At 35.6% G+C, this 20,472-nt stretch overlaps 2 protein-coding genes across 2 annotated transcripts; one reads left to right on the top strand and one right to left on the bottom strand.

Moving 5' to 3' along the window:
* Positions 1-2,312: 2,312 nt before the first annotated feature.
* On the top strand, positions 2,313-8,525 carry LOC145562504 (protein PTST homolog 2, chloroplastic-like). Its single transcript, XM_081622804.1, has 8 exons — positions 2,313-3,252; positions 3,558-3,727; positions 4,116-4,283; positions 4,390-4,616; positions 6,557-6,702; positions 7,235-7,382; positions 7,990-8,058; positions 8,203-8,525. Exons 1-8 carry the CDS (start codon positions 2,663-2,665, stop codon positions 8,296-8,298), a joined length of 1,614 nt encoding a protein of 537 aa, XP_081478930.1. The 5' UTR covers positions 2,313-2,662; the 3' UTR covers positions 8,299-8,525.
* Positions 8,526-8,650: 125 nt separating this feature from the next.
* Positions 8,651-17,180, bottom strand: LOC145565339 (uncharacterized). Its single transcript, XM_081625379.1, has 11 exons — positions 16,698-17,180; positions 16,043-16,302; positions 15,670-15,868; positions 12,776-13,088; positions 12,520-12,675; positions 11,208-11,366; positions 10,786-10,963; positions 10,561-10,688; positions 10,383-10,469; positions 9,498-9,587; positions 8,651-9,411 (listed from the first exon to the last, which is right to left on the bottom strand). Exons 1-11 carry the CDS (start codon positions 17,025-17,027, stop codon positions 9,251-9,253), a joined length of 2,061 nt encoding a protein of 686 aa, XP_081481505.1. The 5' UTR covers positions 17,028-17,180; the 3' UTR covers positions 8,651-9,250.
* Positions 17,181-20,472: the final 3,292 nt, after the last annotated feature.

Below are 20,472 nucleotides of genomic sequence, written 5' to 3'. Positions count from 1 at the left end.
TCTAAGTATACTCCATCTTCCTTTAAGTAGGCCAAAACATCTCTCAATCACATTTCGCGCCCTAGCATGTTTCATGTTATAGAATTCCTCGGCACTTTCGGGTTGTCGATCCGTCCATTCTTTTAAATGGTATCTTTGACCTCTATATGGAGCAAGAAAACCCTCACAATTCGTATACCCCGCATCAGCTAAATAATAATTACCTTCAAAGTTATTAAACAAAATGATTACTACCTACCAAAACTAACAAAACATATATAACTCACAAAAAAAAAGACCTTCACTTACCTCGAGGTACCCTAAAACCGTTTGGTCTAGAAAGAGCATTTCGAAGTACACGCATATCATGGGCCGAACCTTCCCAACCAGGAAGAACATAAATAAATTGCATATTAGGTGCACAAACACCCAATACATTCATAGCAATTGTTCCTTTTCTTGTTCTATACTTTGGTCGTTCTTGTGAAGGCACATTTACATTAATGTAAGTCCCATCTAATGCCCCTAAACAATTCTACAAAAATAGGAAAAAATATTACTTACAAACAAGCAAAAATAAGAAAATCCTAGCAAAACGTAGGGGCTTTGAAAATACCAATACCTTGAAGGATTTCCACCTTTCATCTTCACAATCATCCGATATTGGTGTGGGATTGTAAAGTAGTACTTCATGCAACTTGAGAAAAGCTCTTAGACAAAGGTGAAATTGTCGGCTCACGGTTTCTCCACTTCTAAAGAAGTATTGTCCAATAGACCTATTCTTCTTATGATGAGCCAACGTGTATAAAAACATGGCAACTATCTCTTGAAGCGACATGTTTTTTGTTCCACTCAAACCCCCAATGTCTCTAAGCATCTCACAAATAATATTGAAAGTTCTTCTATTAACGCGAAGCTCACTCTTGCATTTCACATCACTCTCCCTATAAAGCCCTCTCAATACTAACATTCGTAACAATTTTTTGTTTTTTTTCCTTTCTTTTATTTGAACCCCCCTTATTGTAACAACGCAAATTATATACCACATCCAATACATCATCAACATAATAATAACCATTGCAATTACTAATTGTATTTGTTTTAGTTTTTTCTTCCGTAGAGAACGCATAAGTCGAGCCATTGTACAAGAAACACAACAAATGGAAATTGAACCTGATAAACGGCAAAATAATAGTTGTATCAATCTCTAGTTAATCTCATAACAAGTGCATAACAAATCAAATCAAATCAAGAAGCGTTAGAATATAAGTTTATATGATTATAATGGAGAACGATGGTCAATAGCAGAGCATGAACACATGGACATGCATGAGTAATAATCTGCAATTATACTATGTCAGGAGAAAGGCTACATACATCTAAGCTTTGCCAAACATCATCTAATGAGATTAACAATTATTAGCATCCTATATCCACCGATTCCACTCGGCCACTCCTATGAACACACATCTCCAGCAACGGTCTTGCCCCAAAATGCCCACACTTTCTACAACTCCCTTCCTTATTCCTCTTTGGACTTAAGCCATAGACTTTCTTACTTAACACTAGTACATTTTAAGGAAAAATAATGCTAACTTTCTTAACATAATCGAAAACTACACAAGCACCACATACTTCGGCAACAAAGCTTGCATCTACCACATACTTCGTATAAGATTAATTAGGAAAACATAAATTTCAGCCAAATACATATAAAAATTTAACCAAATCGCAGCTTACATACAAAATCAACCAAATCGCAGCTAAATCAAAATCAATTAGCAAAAACAAAATGATACTACAAACCAATCAAACTGAAACTTGAAGTAATTACAAATACAATCAAAATCAATTCCAACAAACATCAAAAACCTAAATCAAATTCCAACCAAAAACGCAAAAAATGATACTACATGAACCCTAGAAATTGAACGAGAGAAATGAAATAGCAAACCTGTGATAATTTCTGAAGATTTGCAGAAGAAAATTGAAAATTTAGGAGCAAGATCCGGAGAATTGCAGATTTCCTTGTAGATTCGTCGAGCAATTTGTGGTTTCGATCGATCAAAGTTGAGGATTTTTGGGGGGAAAATGTAGTATGACAGGAGAGAGAAGAGATAGAGGAAAGAAAGGGGATTTGTTTCCCCAAATTTTACAGTGGAAACAAAGTAATGGAATGGGTTAGAGGAGGGAAACGGTTTCTATTACTTAACTCTTTAACCAAACATCTTCTAACGGAAACGATAACCCGATTCCGTTTCTAGCCCTATAAAAAGCCCATACCAAACATGCTCTAAAACTGTTGAAGTAATCCTCAAATTGAGAATTTACGAGTACATTGTCTATTAAGAGAAATTTGAGGATGAACACATCATTACATCAACTAATTACAGTGCAATCAAAATCTGACAAATTATAGATTCTGAGCACACAACCAATCTCAAAAAATCCTTCTTTTTCTCTCGCACATTGGGAGAGGGAAAGAGGAGAGAGAAACAACGTTTTTCTTGATATATCAAAATCTTTGTTTTGCGAGCTTTGGTCCTCTAGACTGGGTTGTCGTTTATCTGGGTATCTTTCCGGTGAAGCTTTCGTTCATTTATGATCTGAATCCTTCAATCTCAATCGTAAGGATAGCCTGTAAAGATATTGCACACAAGGTGTTCGACGAAATGCCTGAACGATGGTCTCACTCATTACAGCAGCTTCTTCTGGAAATTTAACGATTTTTTCTCATCAACCCATTTCGTATTTGAACTCACCCAGCTGTTTTCCTGTTGTTTTTATGATCAGTCCATTGAAACGAGAACACCCACTTCGTTCCTTGACCAAACAATTCAAGCAGAAGAAGTTGCTGAATCAGTTCTTCTTTGAGTTTTCTGGGTTTTGTGGGGTTGTAAGAAAGTGCAAGAATTGGGAAGTTGAAGGTGACCTAGCTTTAGAGCTTGAAGTATTGGAATTCATGAAAAATTCCAAGAAACCCCAGAAGTTTCCTAGCAAAAAGGAGTTGATTGATGCAGGGAGGGTGGATTTGCTTGATGCAATAATGGAGAGAGGTGGGTGGATGACAGTAGGCTGGGAGGATGAAGATGAAAATGGGATTAGTGAAAATGGGTTAGCTAGTAAAATGGAGGTAGTCTTGAAAAAGAAGGGTAAAATTGGTTCTGTCAATGAGGAAAGAAGTGGGTCAAATGCTAATGGAGAAAGGCCTTTTGAAGGGACTTCCTTTATGGGCGATTTTTCGCCGGCGCCTTCGTCTTCTGGTCGATCACTGTGAGGACATTCTTCCTGTTTTGCTCTTTATGATTCTGTCACTTTCAATTTTCTGTTTATTTTTCTTATGAAAAATTGAAAACCATCTATTTTGGTATATAATAATAGTAAATCACCTAAAAAGCCAATCTAAATGTAATCTGTTTCTGTGGATGGGTAACTGTTATAAATTTATTTGTTGGAGGGGTCAGTCTTTGAAGTTTGAAAACGGCAAGATCAAATTATTATGCAGTTCATATAGATTGAGAGATAAGAGGGCTAGAGACATGTCGCAATAGTCCTAATGTAAAACTTTTTGTGTGCAGAGAACTGGCCGCAGAAGATGAGAGTGGGATTGAGGGTATATTGAATCGATTGGAGAGGCAGAGAAATCTGAGTTTTGGTTTCAAGTTGGGGAAGAATGGTACTAATGTAGAAAACGTCAATGGAGGTACTGGTGACCATAATCAATCCAAGGGAATAAGGAAGGATGTGGGTGAGTTGACTTTGTTTCTAATCCTGTTCTGTTTTAGCCAATTAATGTTTTTATTGATGTTATCAATTAGATGAACTCTGACTAGTTATTATATTCTCTGTTTCCTAGCTTTTGAATTTCTCATTTTCTGATCCAGTATCATTTAATGTATGAATTCATTATTCCATTGAGAGATGCTTTATGTTGGAAGGAATTGGTGGACGGCAGGTGTTTACGGGGTTCACAGGGTGGAGGTGGAGGTGGAGTCTTTCATTGCCTGAAAATGTTTACCTTAATCTGTCATGTGACATTTGCATGGTTGATCTGTATATTACATCTTGAATGTCTTTTGTTGTTCTGTAAAACCTGTTAAACTATCATGTGACATGTAGTTTTTACGTTGTAAAAGACAGTAGCCATCCTCAAAGAAGTGAACCTGCATCACTGAGCCAAGATAGACATCTGATCAGTAGCAATGGGTTGAATAGATCATATTCCAATAGATTAAGTATGAAGCCAGATGCATGGAGATCATGGAGTATTCAGAGGGCTGGCTTTTCAGACACAGAATTTGAAGGTATTGTTATCCCTTAGCCATGCAGGGCTGCTAGTACTCTAGATTTGTACTGTGTTAATTAACCTCTAGAATTACTAAAATCATCCTCCTCTCCAATTAAGCTCAGCTGGTGAAATTGACTTCGGCGAAAGAGGTACAGTGGATAAGTTCATGGGTGGAATAGGTGCTGTGACTAATGATATAAGGGGAGCTCAAGACGAGACTGAAAATTCAGATCCTAACTGTAGAGATATTACACAAGGTGATCTGAAAACTCATCTTCAGCATCTTGAAGGGGAACTTTCATCAGTACTTCAGACATTAAGGTCAAACACCATCGACACTTCTGGAAAGGTATGGTTTATGGTTATTTTGACCTTACGTTACATTTTACGTCAAAGGTCTTGGATTTCATCCATAGAAAGCCACAGATAATGTATACATGTAGACCTTTGGCTGTGTACTGTAGGTCTTTATGGTAAAACTTCAACAAGGTCTTATCTGTTAGATTTCCTTCCCTGTTGTGTTTATCTTAATACCCTTAATTTTAGTTGCTTCCATGATTTTTAGTAATCTATACCAGTTACACTGAAAAGCTTGCATTCAGGTAGATATATTTCTGTCTGTTCTTCCACAAAACCTCTTTAGTAGTATAGACTATAGAGTATCGACCTATTAGAGGCAAGGCTGCCCACATGGAAATATTCCTGAAACTCAATCTACAGCTGGATCGATATTGGCGTGTTCTCTTTGTATTGATTTGTTGGAATTTGATATGAAAGTTGCATGCTATATTAGAAAGAAGGGAGGTGGGGTGGGAAGGATTCAAATTTTGGCTTTTGCCAGCTTTATGAGTCTGAAATGGTAATTAAAAAATGTATTCAGTCAATTAATATCTAGATGTGGCAGGTTCTCTGATTATAATTGTAGCTTTGTTTAGGTAGAGTTTGGTGATGTAATTGAGCTATTAATTCAGGTTCATATATCAGAGTTGGACCCCTTCCCAAAAATAGAAAAGTAAAGTCACTTTATCTTTCAAAGCTGGAATTACCGCAATCACAATTCTGTAGGGTGTGAGCTAAGAACAACAAATTAAAAATCCAGCTCCTTTACCTTGGCTCCTTGTCCAATCTGCTTTCTTTCGGCTCCTCTTTCCTTCAATTTAACTGTTGTAAATTCCTCACGTCATTGTATTTAGGATGACAGCCTTCTGCCATCATTCATTTGATACAGACAAACTGCTATATATTACCCCATAATTATCCCTTTTTAATACTGTTCTAATTCTATCAATACTGGTAATCTACACACACTATGGTAAGAGGGTTTCAGATTAGGGGTGAAGATTGACTCCAAAGAATTGATATGTTGTCTAATTTAATCTGCCAAGTTGCAATCTAGTACTCTCTCCGTTTTTAAATACTTGCTCCATTTCTCCAAGCGCGGAGTTTTAGGAGAAATAGGAGAAAATAATAAAATATGGAGGTAGTAGGGTAGGTGGATGAATAATAAAAAAAAAATTGTAAGAAAAATAAATGGATGAACCAGTGGATCAACTTACTTTCAGTTTCTTTTTTTTTTTTTTTTTTTTTTTTTTTTTGGAGAACATGGAAAGCTGTAAGAAAAATAAATAAATTAATAGAATCCATTTTTCCTATTTCTCCTCAATTTTCCACAATTGGTGGACTGATGGTCAGCTTACCTCTCCCCCTTTATTATCCTCACTTTCGTCTGACGGTCATACCTTGCTTGTGCTCATATGCCTTTCAAATTTATAATTTAATAAAATAAAACCGTCTAACCATCATAAGACCAACTTATAGGTGGATTGGGCCAAGGTGAGGGAGAAATTGGGATAGGGCCATGTGTTGCAAATCTTGCAATGACTAAAAGAAGTGGTCTTATGATGGTTAGACTTACACAAAGGTTTCTCTTCAGCTTTTACTCACCCTCTTATCTTAAAACCTTCATCCTCCTTTCCACCCTCCTTTGTTTCTCCTTTCCCCTTCTTAGAGCTTCAATATATTATTCTAACCATTGAATTAACTAATATATTCATATTGGAGAATGGCTAGGTTGAATCTATTAGAAAATTATGTAACAGGGTAGTAACTTTCAACTTTGGGATCCACTTCATCTCTCGCTCTAGGCTGCAGTAGGAGTCATAGGATCTCTATCCTTAGGGTGCTAATGTTGACATTAGTGAAAATGCTGTAAAACTTTCAAGGGCTTGTATTGATTTATTTACCAAATAAGTTTACTTTCTGAAAGCTCCATTCTGAATTTCATATCAGGCAAGGGAGGATCTATCCAAAGACTTGAGGCAACTTTCTGATGTTTCAGAGTTCCAGGAAAATGAAATGATGAATGCGCAGGACAAGTTGAGGACACTACGTGCTAAGCTAGCAGTATTAGAAGGGAAGATGTCACTAGCAATAATGTGAGCCCGGTCTTCCCACTTTTCTTTTCTTCTTTTTTTTTTTTTTTTTTTTTTTTTTTTTTTTTTTTTTTTGTGAATTTCCTTTACCCTTTGTTTTCTGAGTGGTGCTTGGAGAGTATTTAACTATGGACGTAATGATCTTTAGAATTAGGATAAAGCAGAAAAGCACATATGTTTCTCATGGGAAATCTGTCTTATGTACCTGATATATCTTGTTTTGTCAGTTCGCCACCAGATGGTGTCAGCTCAAATTGATTATAACCTAAAACAAACCTTCTTGGATTCAACTCTGTCCTGCTAGAAACTTTTCTTACTAATTAACATTGTGTTGTAGTGTAGCCGTCATTCCATGCCTCTAAGATGTGATCTGGTCCGCAATGAGCCAATGAATTATCATCATACTATTGTATTGAACTGCAGTATGTACCTTGTAAACTAACATCAGTGTTTGTGGCCTTCTTTCTTCTCTTTGCTCTTTCTTGTATGCTTAATAACCAAATCTAATATTGCTGTATTGGTTTCTTAACTGCAGAGATGCTCAGAATATATTAGACAAGAAGCAAAAAAGGATCAATGATGCTCGCAGAGCTCTCCAACTTCTTCGTACTACCTGCATAGTTTGGCCTAATTCTGGATCAGAGGTGCTACTGGCTGGCTCCTTTGATGGATGGGCTACTCAGGTATGGGTTTATTTTATTTCTATACTCTTAGAAAGTTAATTTTCTAACAGATTGAGCATTCCTTATTTTTACTGCTACATGGAAATTTTCAATGAGAGGAATCAGCTAGACTGTCAAGATGTCTAGATAAAAATGGTGCTTTTATGAATAAACTTCAATTGGCATACATGACTACATGATCATTACAACTGACTGAAATTACGTGTATAGCATTCTGTGGTGTCGTTCCTGGGAAAAACCTTCTTATGGCAGTTCCTTATATTTGCTACTTCCTGCTGCTGGAAATGAAATTTATCTCTTTGATATGTGGCTGGGGTCTGGGGAGAAGGCGGAAGGGGTGTAAAGGGCATTTTCTATTCTCCTATCTTCATATTCATTGGCATCAGTGATAACAATCAAAGTCATAATCTGTAACATGTAAATATGCTTCAGAGAGTAAATTGCTAATATCAATCGCCAGTTGATAGTGAATAAACATCGTCGAGTCTGGATGAAATGTTTCCTGAAAATTGAATCTGAAGTAGCAGCACTATATACCTTTAATGCTTGAATGACCACATTTTTTTATTTTTTTTGATTAACTAATTATTTTGCAAATGCGTCACAGAGGCAGATGACAAGGTCAAGTACAGGCATTTTTTCTTTGTGCTTGAAGCTGTATCCTGGAAAATACGAGGTTGATATGGCTACAGTTCAAATGTGTCAGGCTCTGTCTCCCCTACCCCCCACCCCCCAACACCCCACTCCAAAAAAATGAAGGGGAAGATTCAAGCAAATCTTGACTAATTGTTTGCATCTTTTTTCTAATTGTACGTCACAGATAAAGTTCATTGTTGACGGTGTCTGGCAAGTTGACCCCCTTCGTCCGATAGTAAACAACAACGGGTTCGAGAACAATCTTCTTACGATAGCTTGAAGTTGCGGATTGAAAGAGTTAGGATAGCAATTGGTCCGAGGATCGGTGATTTCTATTGACGATAACCTCCGTTGATGCTCGCATATCTGTAGCTGATGCAAAAATACTGACAAGACTTTTGCGACCATCTTGTAGGAAATAGCCTCCATGCTTGTACATATTACCATTCAGGACATCTCTTTCTTTAGGAAATAACTTCCATGCTTGTACAGTTGTACATGTTACCATTCATGGCATTTCATCCTTGGGACAAGTTATTTATTTCCTGCAGATAGTATTCAATATATACATGTATGATTTGTCTTCTAATAATATAAATCTCGTAAATACGTTTGCTTTGCTCGAAAATGATGATCATGGGAAATCAAGACCACATAACTCAAGACAGTTCTAGAACCAAATTTCACATACTTAGCTTGGTGGAGGTTACATGTAGCCTGTAAGAAGTATCACCAGTTCACCACCGATAAAGTTATAAACTCCATGCAATGAGTACATAATTTAAGTTAACTGAGCAACGCCAGAATCTACTCAAGAACAACTTTTGGTTTAATATAGGAAGTATCACCTCCCAAGTACAGTGTAAATTATAAACTTCATAGGAAGTTGTACGTCCTCTGTTTTCTGTTAACTGAACATCAAGTCTACTTCTCAAGAAACTCAAATGAGTCAATCAAACAACACCTAGATCTTGATGAAATCAGGTTGCCTCCATAATATGAAGTAACAAATAAATAGCACTTGATTCCCGAGTACATTATTTTTCACACATGCTTCGTGTTAAGTATAAATGGGCTTTATCATCCATCGTAATTCAGGGTTGTTTACCAAAGGATCATCTTCCATTTCCCACCTTGATCCTTGTCATTGCAGTGGCTAAGAAAGATCTTCTAGACTACATTGACATTGATAACATGTGTGCTATGATTATAAATCACCGAGTTCTTCAAGTCTAAATATTCAGAGCGAACGTGAACCCACTTCCACAATAAACCCTCGATATCATACTGTTTTCTTCGAGTAGAACAAGCTGGGGGGCAGTGTGATCACTAATACTTCCCAAACCAAGCTGACCATGTTCGCCCCAACCCCAAGTGTATAATTGTCCATCATCTGTTGTTGCAAAATAAAAAAAAGTTTCAACTTAGGGTGAAATGCAGATTAATGCAGTGGGTTTGTGAAATAACAAGTAAACCTGCCTGTCAGTATAGCTGAATGCTCAGCTCCGGCTGCAAATTGCACAACTCTCTTCCCATCTAGACCGGTTACTTTTGACAGATTGGGTTCACCTGAAAACAGGATTCACGCAAAGAATTATGAAATTGCAGTAGCATTGAAACAAAAGAGGGAAAGAACAGGAAGACGGGAAAGTGGAAGCTCGGTATTAATGTAAGACTTAAGCACATTCAAATCACAGTAGACACTAGAGTACTAGACAGGCAACAATATCCAATTCACAATATAATTTAATTTTAAGTATATCCTGTGTCACATACAAAGAAGTAAACAGTTTAACCAAAAGTAATTGTCTAGCATGCCAATTTGGGAAACAACTAGGTATAGGAGCTCTTTGAGGATCTCACGGTATCTTCTCAGAGAAGTTCGGTGTAACTCTTATAAACTTTTGCATTAAACGAGGTTCAAGTCAAGCAAAATATAATCCTTATTTCTGAAATTTTCGAGCCAGAAAATGAGGGCTAGAAAAAGTATACCAAAACAAAAAGGCAATTGGGGTGTTAAAAGACCATCTCAACCAAAAGATTAAGCTAATGGTTGAGGCCCATGAATAAACTTTATACTCTATCACACCCCCTCACACGAGAGCCCATTGGGCTTGAAGTATTGATGCAACATGGGCCCTCCTCATACCCAACGTGAAATATTCCACTTAAAAGTGGGGGGTGGATGAGATTTGAACCCGTGACCTTTGTGTCACGCTAGCTCTGATACCATGTTAAAGGACCATCTCAACCAAAAGTTTAAGCTAGTGGTTGAGGCCTATGAAAATGTTTTATACTCTATCATGGGGTTCTATCTTATTATCAAAATCCAGATCAGTATGCAGAAAATAATAATCGCGTTACCAGATGTATTATGAAGGTGAGTCATCTTTTGAGGTTCGCTGAGCACTCCATGATGACTGCCTCCAAGCATAAAGACTTCCCCTTCACCTATTAGTTAGAGCATACAGTTATTAGTCATAATTGTTACCTCACATTTAGCAAGTAGCAGATCAAATTAAAAAGCAAGTTCATATTTTACTTGTTAATACCAAGGCATGATTCCAACCAAGAGCAGCTTGCTCAAAGCTCAAAGATGAACGCAGAGGCTGAGGAATACAAACATTTGAACTGCTACTAAAAAATTTTCCCCATGTGTACAGCTGGCCACTGGCTTAAGATCAAAACAGAGTAAATAAGAGGTTTTTTTTTTTGTCCAAGTGTTTCCTCAAGTTCTGCAAATCCCATATTAGTATGAAGAAAGCACATTTTCTCACCTGACAACGCAGCACTTTGATCTCCGTTCGCAAGAATGGCCACCACTTCAGCATGTTCCAACCCAGAACACGTCTTGGGAATACTTACTGATTTTACTTTATCTTCGTATACACCCAATTGACCGCGCTTACCGGATCCAAATCCAAACACCTTGTCTCCCAAATTACCTGCTTTAATTAATATCACTTTTCATGGTTTTAAATAACTTCTAATATACTAAGGATGATTAGATACAGGATACGTAATCTAGATTTCTACTCGTACTTCTTTTAGAAACTAGTCCCATCTTGAAATAAGTGCTAGCAGATAAACAGGAGACATGGAGAATCTTTCTATTAAGACCACAGAATACAATTTTTAGCCAATAAAAGACTTTAAGCTCATTGGATGAGATTAAGCTTCAAAAATTACCTTTTAATAGTACCAATGAATGTCGCATGCCACAGGCTATCTGCTCTACATGCTTAGAGTTGAAAAATGAAACTTCCATCGGAGAACTGCAGGACTGATAATCACCATGGCCCAGCTGACCAAATGAGCCATCCCCACAAGTGAAGAGGCGTCCAGAATCTAACATAGTTAGTTTTTGGTGCCAATATAGCAACATATAATGACAATTTTCACCACAGGAAGTTATGAATCTAATATCAATAGTCCACATGACAAGAAGTTCGACAAACCACACAACACGGTAGAAAAACATTGATCATCAAAAGCATTCTATTACAAATTCATATAATTTGGGGCAGTTCAAGGGTAGATTGTCTCTATATTCCCTAGGGAACACATGCAAGAACATGTACACCAGGGTTAGATAAGAATAAAATCCGGAAGTTCATAACATTTCCGCGTGACATATCATGTTACCCCAATACGGCGTTTGGAGATTTATCATTCTTATCAAGAGAAGGGTAAAAAGTGAAGATTTAACATCTTTAAAAGAAAACTCCAAAATTACAACTTATGTTAGTATATCTAATTATTTCACCTTAAGTACTAGAGTCAAATGCTCGATACTCTTGGCATATTTTCCGATACTTGGATAAGTAGCAACAATTAAGTCTGACATTATGAGATTTTTTTGTGCTCAACACTTGTCAGAATCCATGTAATATACACACAAATGCTCATTTTTTGAATACAACTATGAATTATTGACAACCCAAAATCTCATATCAAATACATTACACATTACTATACAAAATACAAGCATGCATGATTAGCTCTATCAAGCAACTTCTCAATTGAACTGCAAATTTCACTGCATCGCACATACATCATATCTAATTAAATCAGTACAAAGATTAAAATCATACTGCACATACATATATATCAAGTCAATTCCTATGAGCACAAAATAAACTTAAATTTATGCTACATACTTGTGATACATATATATCAAGTCAATCCCTATGAGCACAAAATAAACTTAAATTTATGCTACATACTTGTGATAGTCCATATGGTATGCACTACATTCTACAACTACTCATGAATAGATTATCACATATTCCCATAAATATGAATCATCAATGAGTCGAAATATTGAATAGTTGGATTGAATACTAACACAATTACACAAGCATGCCTGATCAATTGAATTGCAACTTATATAACACACATTTACAAATTCCAATCATACAAAACACACATTTTGATATTTACCAACAAACAAATGTTGATTCAAATTAACACAAAACATAAGAAAAGCATAAAAATAAACCTGAAACAAAACCAGAGTGATTCCAACCAGCAGAAACATGGGAAATATTGAAATTTGTCAATGAATCCACGAGCTTAGGGTACAAGCAATTAGGCATAATCTGACCAAGTCCCAATTGCCCAGATGCTCCTCTACCCCAACTCAGGACCTTCCCACCTGCAAATCAACATTAAATCATAATTACCAAAATACCCTTCAATTGAAAACCCTACAAAATTGAAGAAAAAGATTGGATTTTTATTCATAGATTTTGTACCAGAAGTGAGGGCAATGACATGGGCACCACCGCAAGAAAGGAGAGAGATTTGACCAAAAGAAGAGAGAGAATTGGAGAGGTTGATGAGAAGTTGAGGGGTAAATTCGTCTTTTAAATTCCCAGTTCCAAGCTGTCCTTCTGTTCCTGCTCCCCAACTCCATAACTCATGCTGTTTGAGTTCTTTCGTATGCTTCTGCGTTGTTTCTGTTGCATTTTCTCTTTCTTGTTGTTCTTCTTCGTTGATTTCTTTTTGTTTTTTGACAGCTTTTTCTTGTTCCTCCATTGCTGCTTGCCTGCTTTCTAAAGACTTGTTCTGTTAGAGGATTTTTGTAATTTTGGCCTTTTGGGGTAAGTAATGGGTATTTTGGGAATTTCAGGGTAAAAAAAAAGGGAGAAATATGTTACCCGTATTTCAGTAGTAAACTTAAGGGGTTATTTGATTGGATCATTTGGAATTGAGTTAGAATTCATTTTATCTAATTTTTTGTTTGGTTGAGGTTTCTTGTAATGGGATCTCACTTCTAACTCTCTCCCATATCCATGGGTTATGGAATCCCATACTCACCCCTCCCCCTAAAATTTAAAACTCATTACATTAATAAAGGATATATACCATTCCAACAGTAAAACCAAATAACTATGGACTAGTGTGAGTTTTAGAATTCAGACCTATTTAGTATAATATTTCACATCAATCTATTCCAACTAGATGTACCAAACACTCCCTAAGAACTAAGAGCTTATTATGTACACCAGGGTCATTAACTCATTCAATCAACAAATGAGTAAAAATAGTATTTGGTCCTTTTGTTAATTTTATGAGCATATGACCCCGGGTGTATGGTACACCCGGGTGTATATAACAAATTCTACTAAGAATTTGTTATTACAATAGGTTCTAGTTCAAGTTATAAATTCTTTGGATCCAAAATCTATACGGTAACATGTAACCTGTGTAAACACAAATTTTAAATTTGCAAAATATAGATTCAAAGCAAATGCAACAAAATGTTAATTTTATTAATTTGATAATTTATGGGTACAATATCTAATTTGATCCTCTGATTCGATCTCCACTTTGACCTTTAACGTAATTCACGGATTGACTTGATTCTCAAACTAGGGTCGTCAAAGCTTGATCTCGATCAAAGATTTGATGCAGAATTTTGACTTATGTTGGTGTAGACCTTTGACTTGAATTCTTGATTGAGGGCCGACGAGCCTTGATCTCGATCAATGACTATTTGATATAGAGGTTGAATTGGTGTTGTTCTTGATGATTTGAAGTTCTTCTTTCCTTCGTGTTGAGGGAGTAGAACGGCGCGTCGAATGCTTGTTGTTCTTCCTCTAGGTTTTGAGAGGTTTTCTTTAGAAAGGATTAGAGTTTTGAGAGGTTTTCTCTGTTTTCTTATGTAGGCTTCTTGTATCCTCTAGATTTTCCTCCCCAAATAAAGTAGAAAGAGTTCTATTTATAGAGTGAGGGAACACCTTAGGGTTAGGGTTTGATGTACATTAGAAATTGGGTTTGACAATACAATCCATTTATAATGGCCTAACCAATTTATTGGACTTTAAGTATTAAAATGAAAACATTTAATTAAATTAATCAATAGGCTAATTTAATTTATTTCACCCAAATTAATTAATTTAAATACATAGTCAAACCACACTAATAAATAGTCAAATCACATTGAGTCAACAATTTGACTTTTGACCCGTATAAAATCCGATGTGGCACTTATATAAATTTTACGTGCCTACAACCTGATAAAAAATATACAAAAATTATGTAAACCCAAATCATTCAATTCAAGCCTAAATTTTTAAATATAAATAATAACAATAATAATAATAATAATAATAATGATGACAACATTGTAGATATATAAAACAAATTTGCTAAATAACTACATTTGGTATGTTGTATTTGTGAGTTGTAAATTCGTTATCATCCTAATTTTTTTGCGAAAAACTCCAAAGTACATCAAAAGAGAGGTACCATGAATCCAAACCGGAATCGAACCTACAGGTTTCGATTCCGATCCTCATTTTTAGGAACTTGTTTAATAGGTTTCGATTCTGGTTCCCATTTTAAGGAACCTATACTGTTGCAATAGGTTCTAGAAATTTTAACTGGGTATCGTGTTAATATTCTCCATTCGACCTTATATATTGTTAACTATACAAAACTGATATTGTAAAGCATATACGGAGTACCAAAATGAACCAAATAGCATTTGGTAACTATTAAGGTGTTGTTTGGTTCACGTGGAAATTAGAACTTTCCATGAATTGCAAATTTATGGGAATTAAATTCTTATAATCAAATTCATGGGATTTAAAGTGTTTGGTTACAATGAAGGGAGTAATTTCCCATGGGAATTTCTACTTACCTAGGGGGATTAGGTAAGTAAATTCCTACATTTTGTGAGAACTCAAAATTCCTAGGAATTTTCACTCCCTCCATTTCACAAAATTTTTGTCAATCAAACAACGTACTTGGTACAAAGCTTGCAATTCCTAGAAAGTCTCACTTACCATATTTTTTTATGTCAAACAAATAAGCCCTAAGTGAAATTAACAGCCTAAGGTTCATAATCTTATTTTCTTCTCAACAAAAATTAAGTGAAGCGATAAATTGATTGTTTTAAGCTCAACCGCAAAAACTTCATTTTTTTTTCTTTATGAAGAAACTTCATATTATAAAGTAATAAATTGCTTCAACACAATTTTTTATCCAATTACACTTAGGGTCTGTTCTGTTCAGCTTAATTTCAGTTCAATTCAATTTAACTCCAATCAGTTCAGTTCCTAATTTCCATCTTTCATAAACAATTCATTTCAACTCTATTCAACTCATTTTAGTTTAGCCCCTTCAGTAAATTAGAACAAACCCTTAAACTCGCAAGTTCATAGTATGTACGATGGAGTACGGTATAGTTCCGTAACACAGTACTTTGAGTTCCAACAGAGTGATGGACTGTGGAGTACGGTGTAACAATTTGAACTCGCAAGTACTTAAATTTTTGATGATTGAACATCAAGCTGACAACTTCACTTAGAACGCAAAAGTTTTTGAGATAAAGACACAAACTTCACACATAATTACATGACATCAGTGAATTACATCAAATACTTCAGAGTTCAGAAAATCAGATATACTAAAACATCAACAGCAAACACACCTAAAAAATTGCTAATCTTACACAAGAATTGAATGAGGGCAACAAAATCTATAAAAATCAAATAATATACATGAATTATTACTAAAATAAATCATCATAAGCAATGATTTCTCTAGCCTTAAATGGAGCATCCAACACAGAACTAGTACTACTACTGGTATTGGTATTGGGGTTAACAATGGCTGAGCTCAACCTATTCCCCTTTCCATGTCTACTTAATGGCGCCTCCCCCCTCAACAGCTTCGACGTATTCGCATTTGGACTCGTGTTCAAATTCTTCCTCTCACTTTCCTCCTCAACTCCTGCCTCTCCATTCATTTCACTAGCCCACATCACTTGAACCTGCGAAACATACAACAATTACAATCTCAATTTCAATCCAGAACATTTTACACTGAAAACTTAACATTAACCCATATGATCACTACATTTTACTACAATCAAGCTTAAATCAAATTACATCCATCAATTCCAAATTGATAAACTCTCTCAAGATTTTTGCAATTGTAAATACAATAAAAAGTACAAAACCACCAATTCTTAGAAACAATTAACAAATCTAAATTCTGAAACCTAAAATTCACAAAAATAAAAACAACAGATTCATAAAATCAAACCCCTTTTATTTAAAAAAAAAACACACAAATCAAAAAAATCAAAATTACTTCAAATTCAGAAACCCAATTAAAAACCCAGAAAAACAAGAAAGTAAAGAGGAGAGAGAAAGAGAGGAATACAGGGTGGGAATCAATGGAGATGCCGAAGGAGGAGTCAATGGAGGCGGAGATGGCGGAATCAGCGGCGGATTTTGAGCGGAAAGAAATGAAGCCAACACCTTGTGGGTCGATCCGGATCCGAGAAATGGGCCCATAGATTTCGAACCTGGACTTGAGGTCCAAAACAGAGCAGCCCAATGGGAGCCCAATGACCACTAAGGCCGGTGGTGGGGTTGGTTTTTGTTTGGGTAGTTCGACGACGGGAGGTGGCGGTGGAATAGGGCGGCGGCGTTTAGGGTAGGAGTATGGAATATGGCGGGAGTTGTTGGGTTTGTCTCTTTTTCGGCTCATGCTTTTATTATTTGGTTTGTGTAATCTGTGTTTGGTTGGAAAACGTAAAGATGGTTGAAAAGGAAAAACAAGAAAGGAAGGGGTAGTCACTAGTCACTCATGAACTCATGACTCATGAGTTTTCCGGGGAAAAGGTAGATATTTGATTTTTCGAGTTTAACTTTTGGGTACGAAGGAAATATGACTGTGGTTGTGTTGCGTTAATGCATTAGCTATGTATTACCTCCGTTTTTTTTCTATTTGACATCGTTTAACTTTTACAATATTTATGCACTATATTTTGATTCTCTTTTATGATTTATAGATATGATAAAATATAGTCATGTGAGATCTTGTTTGAATTGTGTTGATATATATTTTATTCATATCTACTTTTTATAATTTTACAATGTTGATAATTAAAGATATTAAGCATTAAAAACATGCGTTGGCTAGTGTAATAATAGAAAGGTGTCAACTAAAAAACGGAGATATTATAATTTATTAAAAAAAACACCAAAAAAAAAATAAATAAATAAATGGAGCCCCATTGAAAAAAAAAAAGAGAGAATACAAGTTTATAACCTTGATAAACAAATTACAAGCTAGTAATAAATCATTGCTATATGAAAATAAAGTTTAATTTGTATCTAAATTATAACTATTACTTTATACAAAACTTATTAAATTATCAACTTGCAAATTTTAACTATTACATACAAGTACGAGTATTTAAATATTTTATCTCATATGTTTTTATCGTTTTAATATATTTCATGCATTTTAATACCTAGTGAAGCAGTTCATAATATTTATATACTCTTAAATAATTAATTATATTGTCATTATAATTAGGAAATTTTGTCAGATAACACCTTTTAAGAGTGATTTGTTGTGAGAAAACACTTTATATATATATATATATATTGTGAAAACACACCTAATACCACTTATTTTTTGTATGATAATACCTAAGGGTGGTTTTAGGCGTGTTGACTTGGTTTAACGGTGTTGACCACCACGTGTGAGTCACATGCGTCGATTTACCCCCCTCCCTTCTAATTTTTTACCCTTTCTTTCCCCCCAATTCTATTGTCTCTCTCCTCTCAATTTCTTTCTTTCTCCTCTCAATCACTCCCTCCCCTGATGCTACTCATTATCATATACCCCACCATTTTCTTAACCTACACCACTCACACACACCATCCTCTGCTCCCCCTTGCTACTGTACAAACCAGCCACCAACTCCATCCCATCACCAAATGAACACATAGCCATCAACCACCAATCGCACCCTCATCACCTCCCATTTCTCTACCTATTCACAGCAGTAACTCACCAACTCGCAACCCGTCACTACCGCCGAACCACCGCATCCAACGCACTATCGATCGCCCCACCTGCAATCAGTCGCCCCACCTGCAATGCTCCTACCATGGTCAGCAGCAAAATAGCAACTAACTGCCGCAACCACCTCGACATTACTGCTACCTCCATCCTACAAAACTTTGTTGGGATTAATTAACCCTCAAATCAAAAACCCTAATTCAAATTTAAAACCCTATTTATGATAATTTGCAAAATCAACAAAATTAATGGAATAAATCTTTAATTAAATCTACTTACATGCCTCGTAATTATGCCAATTGAGTAAATTTGTAAAAATTGGAGCTCAAAATTGGAGTTCATCTTCTTCAAAGGGGAGCAATGGAGTTTGGGTGGAAGAACAAGGGAAATAAAATGATTTAATTGGGGAAGAAATTGAGAGTAGAGAGAAAATAAAGTTGGAGGGAAAGAAAGGGTAAAAAATTAGAAGGGACGGGGGTAAATCGGCGCACGTGACTCCCACGTGATAGTCAATGCCATTAAACCAAGTCAACAGGTTGGAAACCGCCTTAAGGTGTTATTTGACAAATAATAGCTGGCATTAGGTGTGTTTTCACAAAAAAAAAAAAAAAAAAAAAAAAAAAAATTATAAGATGTTTTCTCACAACAAATCACTCTTAAAAGTGTTTTTAGACAAAATTTCCTTATAATTATTTAATATCCGTGCATTGGGTTAAACCTAGTTATCACCTAATTTAAAATGCATAACATAATTCGAGAAGAAAATATTAATGTTAACTACCTCCACGTAGTTACAAGACTTACAAGAGTTACAAGTCACAAGTTACAACTAACTAAACTAAGGCCTCGTTTGGTTAGATGTGGGAAATGTAAATGGCTTGAAATTTATATTCCTATATAATTGGAATTCCTAGAAAATGTTAAATTGTATTTGGTTAACCACGAAAAGTGGAAATTCTCATGGGAAGTTCCACTTACCTAGGTCCGCTTAGGGCGCTTTTCGATGAAGAAAACAGACTTTAGGAAAGCGTGCACGTGAAAAGGACACTGTGAGGACATAAGGAGCGTAAGCTCTCAAGCAGTGGGAGGGGGGCACAACCCTGACCGCGTGGTAGGTAATTAAATACCTTTATTTTGTGGGAATTGGAAATTCATGGGAATTTCTACTTCCCATTAATTTGTCAACCAAACAACTCCAAATAATTTCAATTCCTAGGAATTTCTACTTCTCATGTTTTTATCTTTCAACCAAACGACACCTAAGAGTAGCTTGATCAAATTCAATGTACACCTTTACCCTTAAAATAAACTCAAATTTATGTCATAGCCCCAATACAAACATCCCACAAATAGCAATCAAAATTAGAGGTGTCAATTCGGATAATCGGATGGAGTTTGGGTCGGGTCTATTCGGGTGGGGTCTGTTCGGGTCAAAATTATTCTTATAATTCGGATCGGATCGGATCGGGTCGGGTCAAATCCGGGTCGGATCAAATTTGGGTCATGGTCTATCGAGTCCAGGTCGAATATGGGTCGGATCAACTCCAGATCAGTTCATGTTCGGTTCGGATAAATTCGGATCGGGTTCAAAACGGGTTTAACTGGGTTAATTTCGGGTCGAATGAATTTGGGTCGAGTTGATTTCGGTTCGGATGATTTCGGTTCGATCAAGTTATGTTTGATTAAGATAAAGTTGATCCGTTGATTCATTAAATTGGTCAATTTCAATTCAATTTCTTTTTGTGTTTGGCTGGATTTTAATCGAGTTGACCCAATTCATATTTAAATAAGGTTATTTTTAAACTAGAGTTATTATTGAGTTTTTACCTTATTATTGGGTCAATATCAAGTCATCATGTATCATACAGAGTATATTTTATCGAGTTAAAAGAAGAGGTTTTAATGTTCAAGTATTACAAACTATTTGTAGCAAATTTTAGATGAGATGAATATAAAGCTTAGAAAATAATTTTATATAATTGGTAAATACATGAAGTAAACTTGTTACTCCGGATTATTTCTTTGTAGTAAAAAACATAAACTTATTAATAATAACGGAGCAGTATTATTATGGCCTGAATAAAAAGGTCAAAAATTAATTATGGCCTGGTTAAATTCG

Source organism: Chenopodium album, chromosome 10 (assembly GCF_948465745.1).
Source record: "Chenopodium album chromosome 10, dcCheAlbu1.1, whole genome shotgun sequence".
NCBI classification, from domain to species: Eukaryota; Viridiplantae; Streptophyta; class Magnoliopsida; order Caryophyllales; family Amaranthaceae; genus Chenopodium; species Chenopodium album.
The sequence above is the reverse complement of the archived record's forward strand: the minus strand, read 5'-3'. Positions and strand labels throughout refer to the sequence as shown.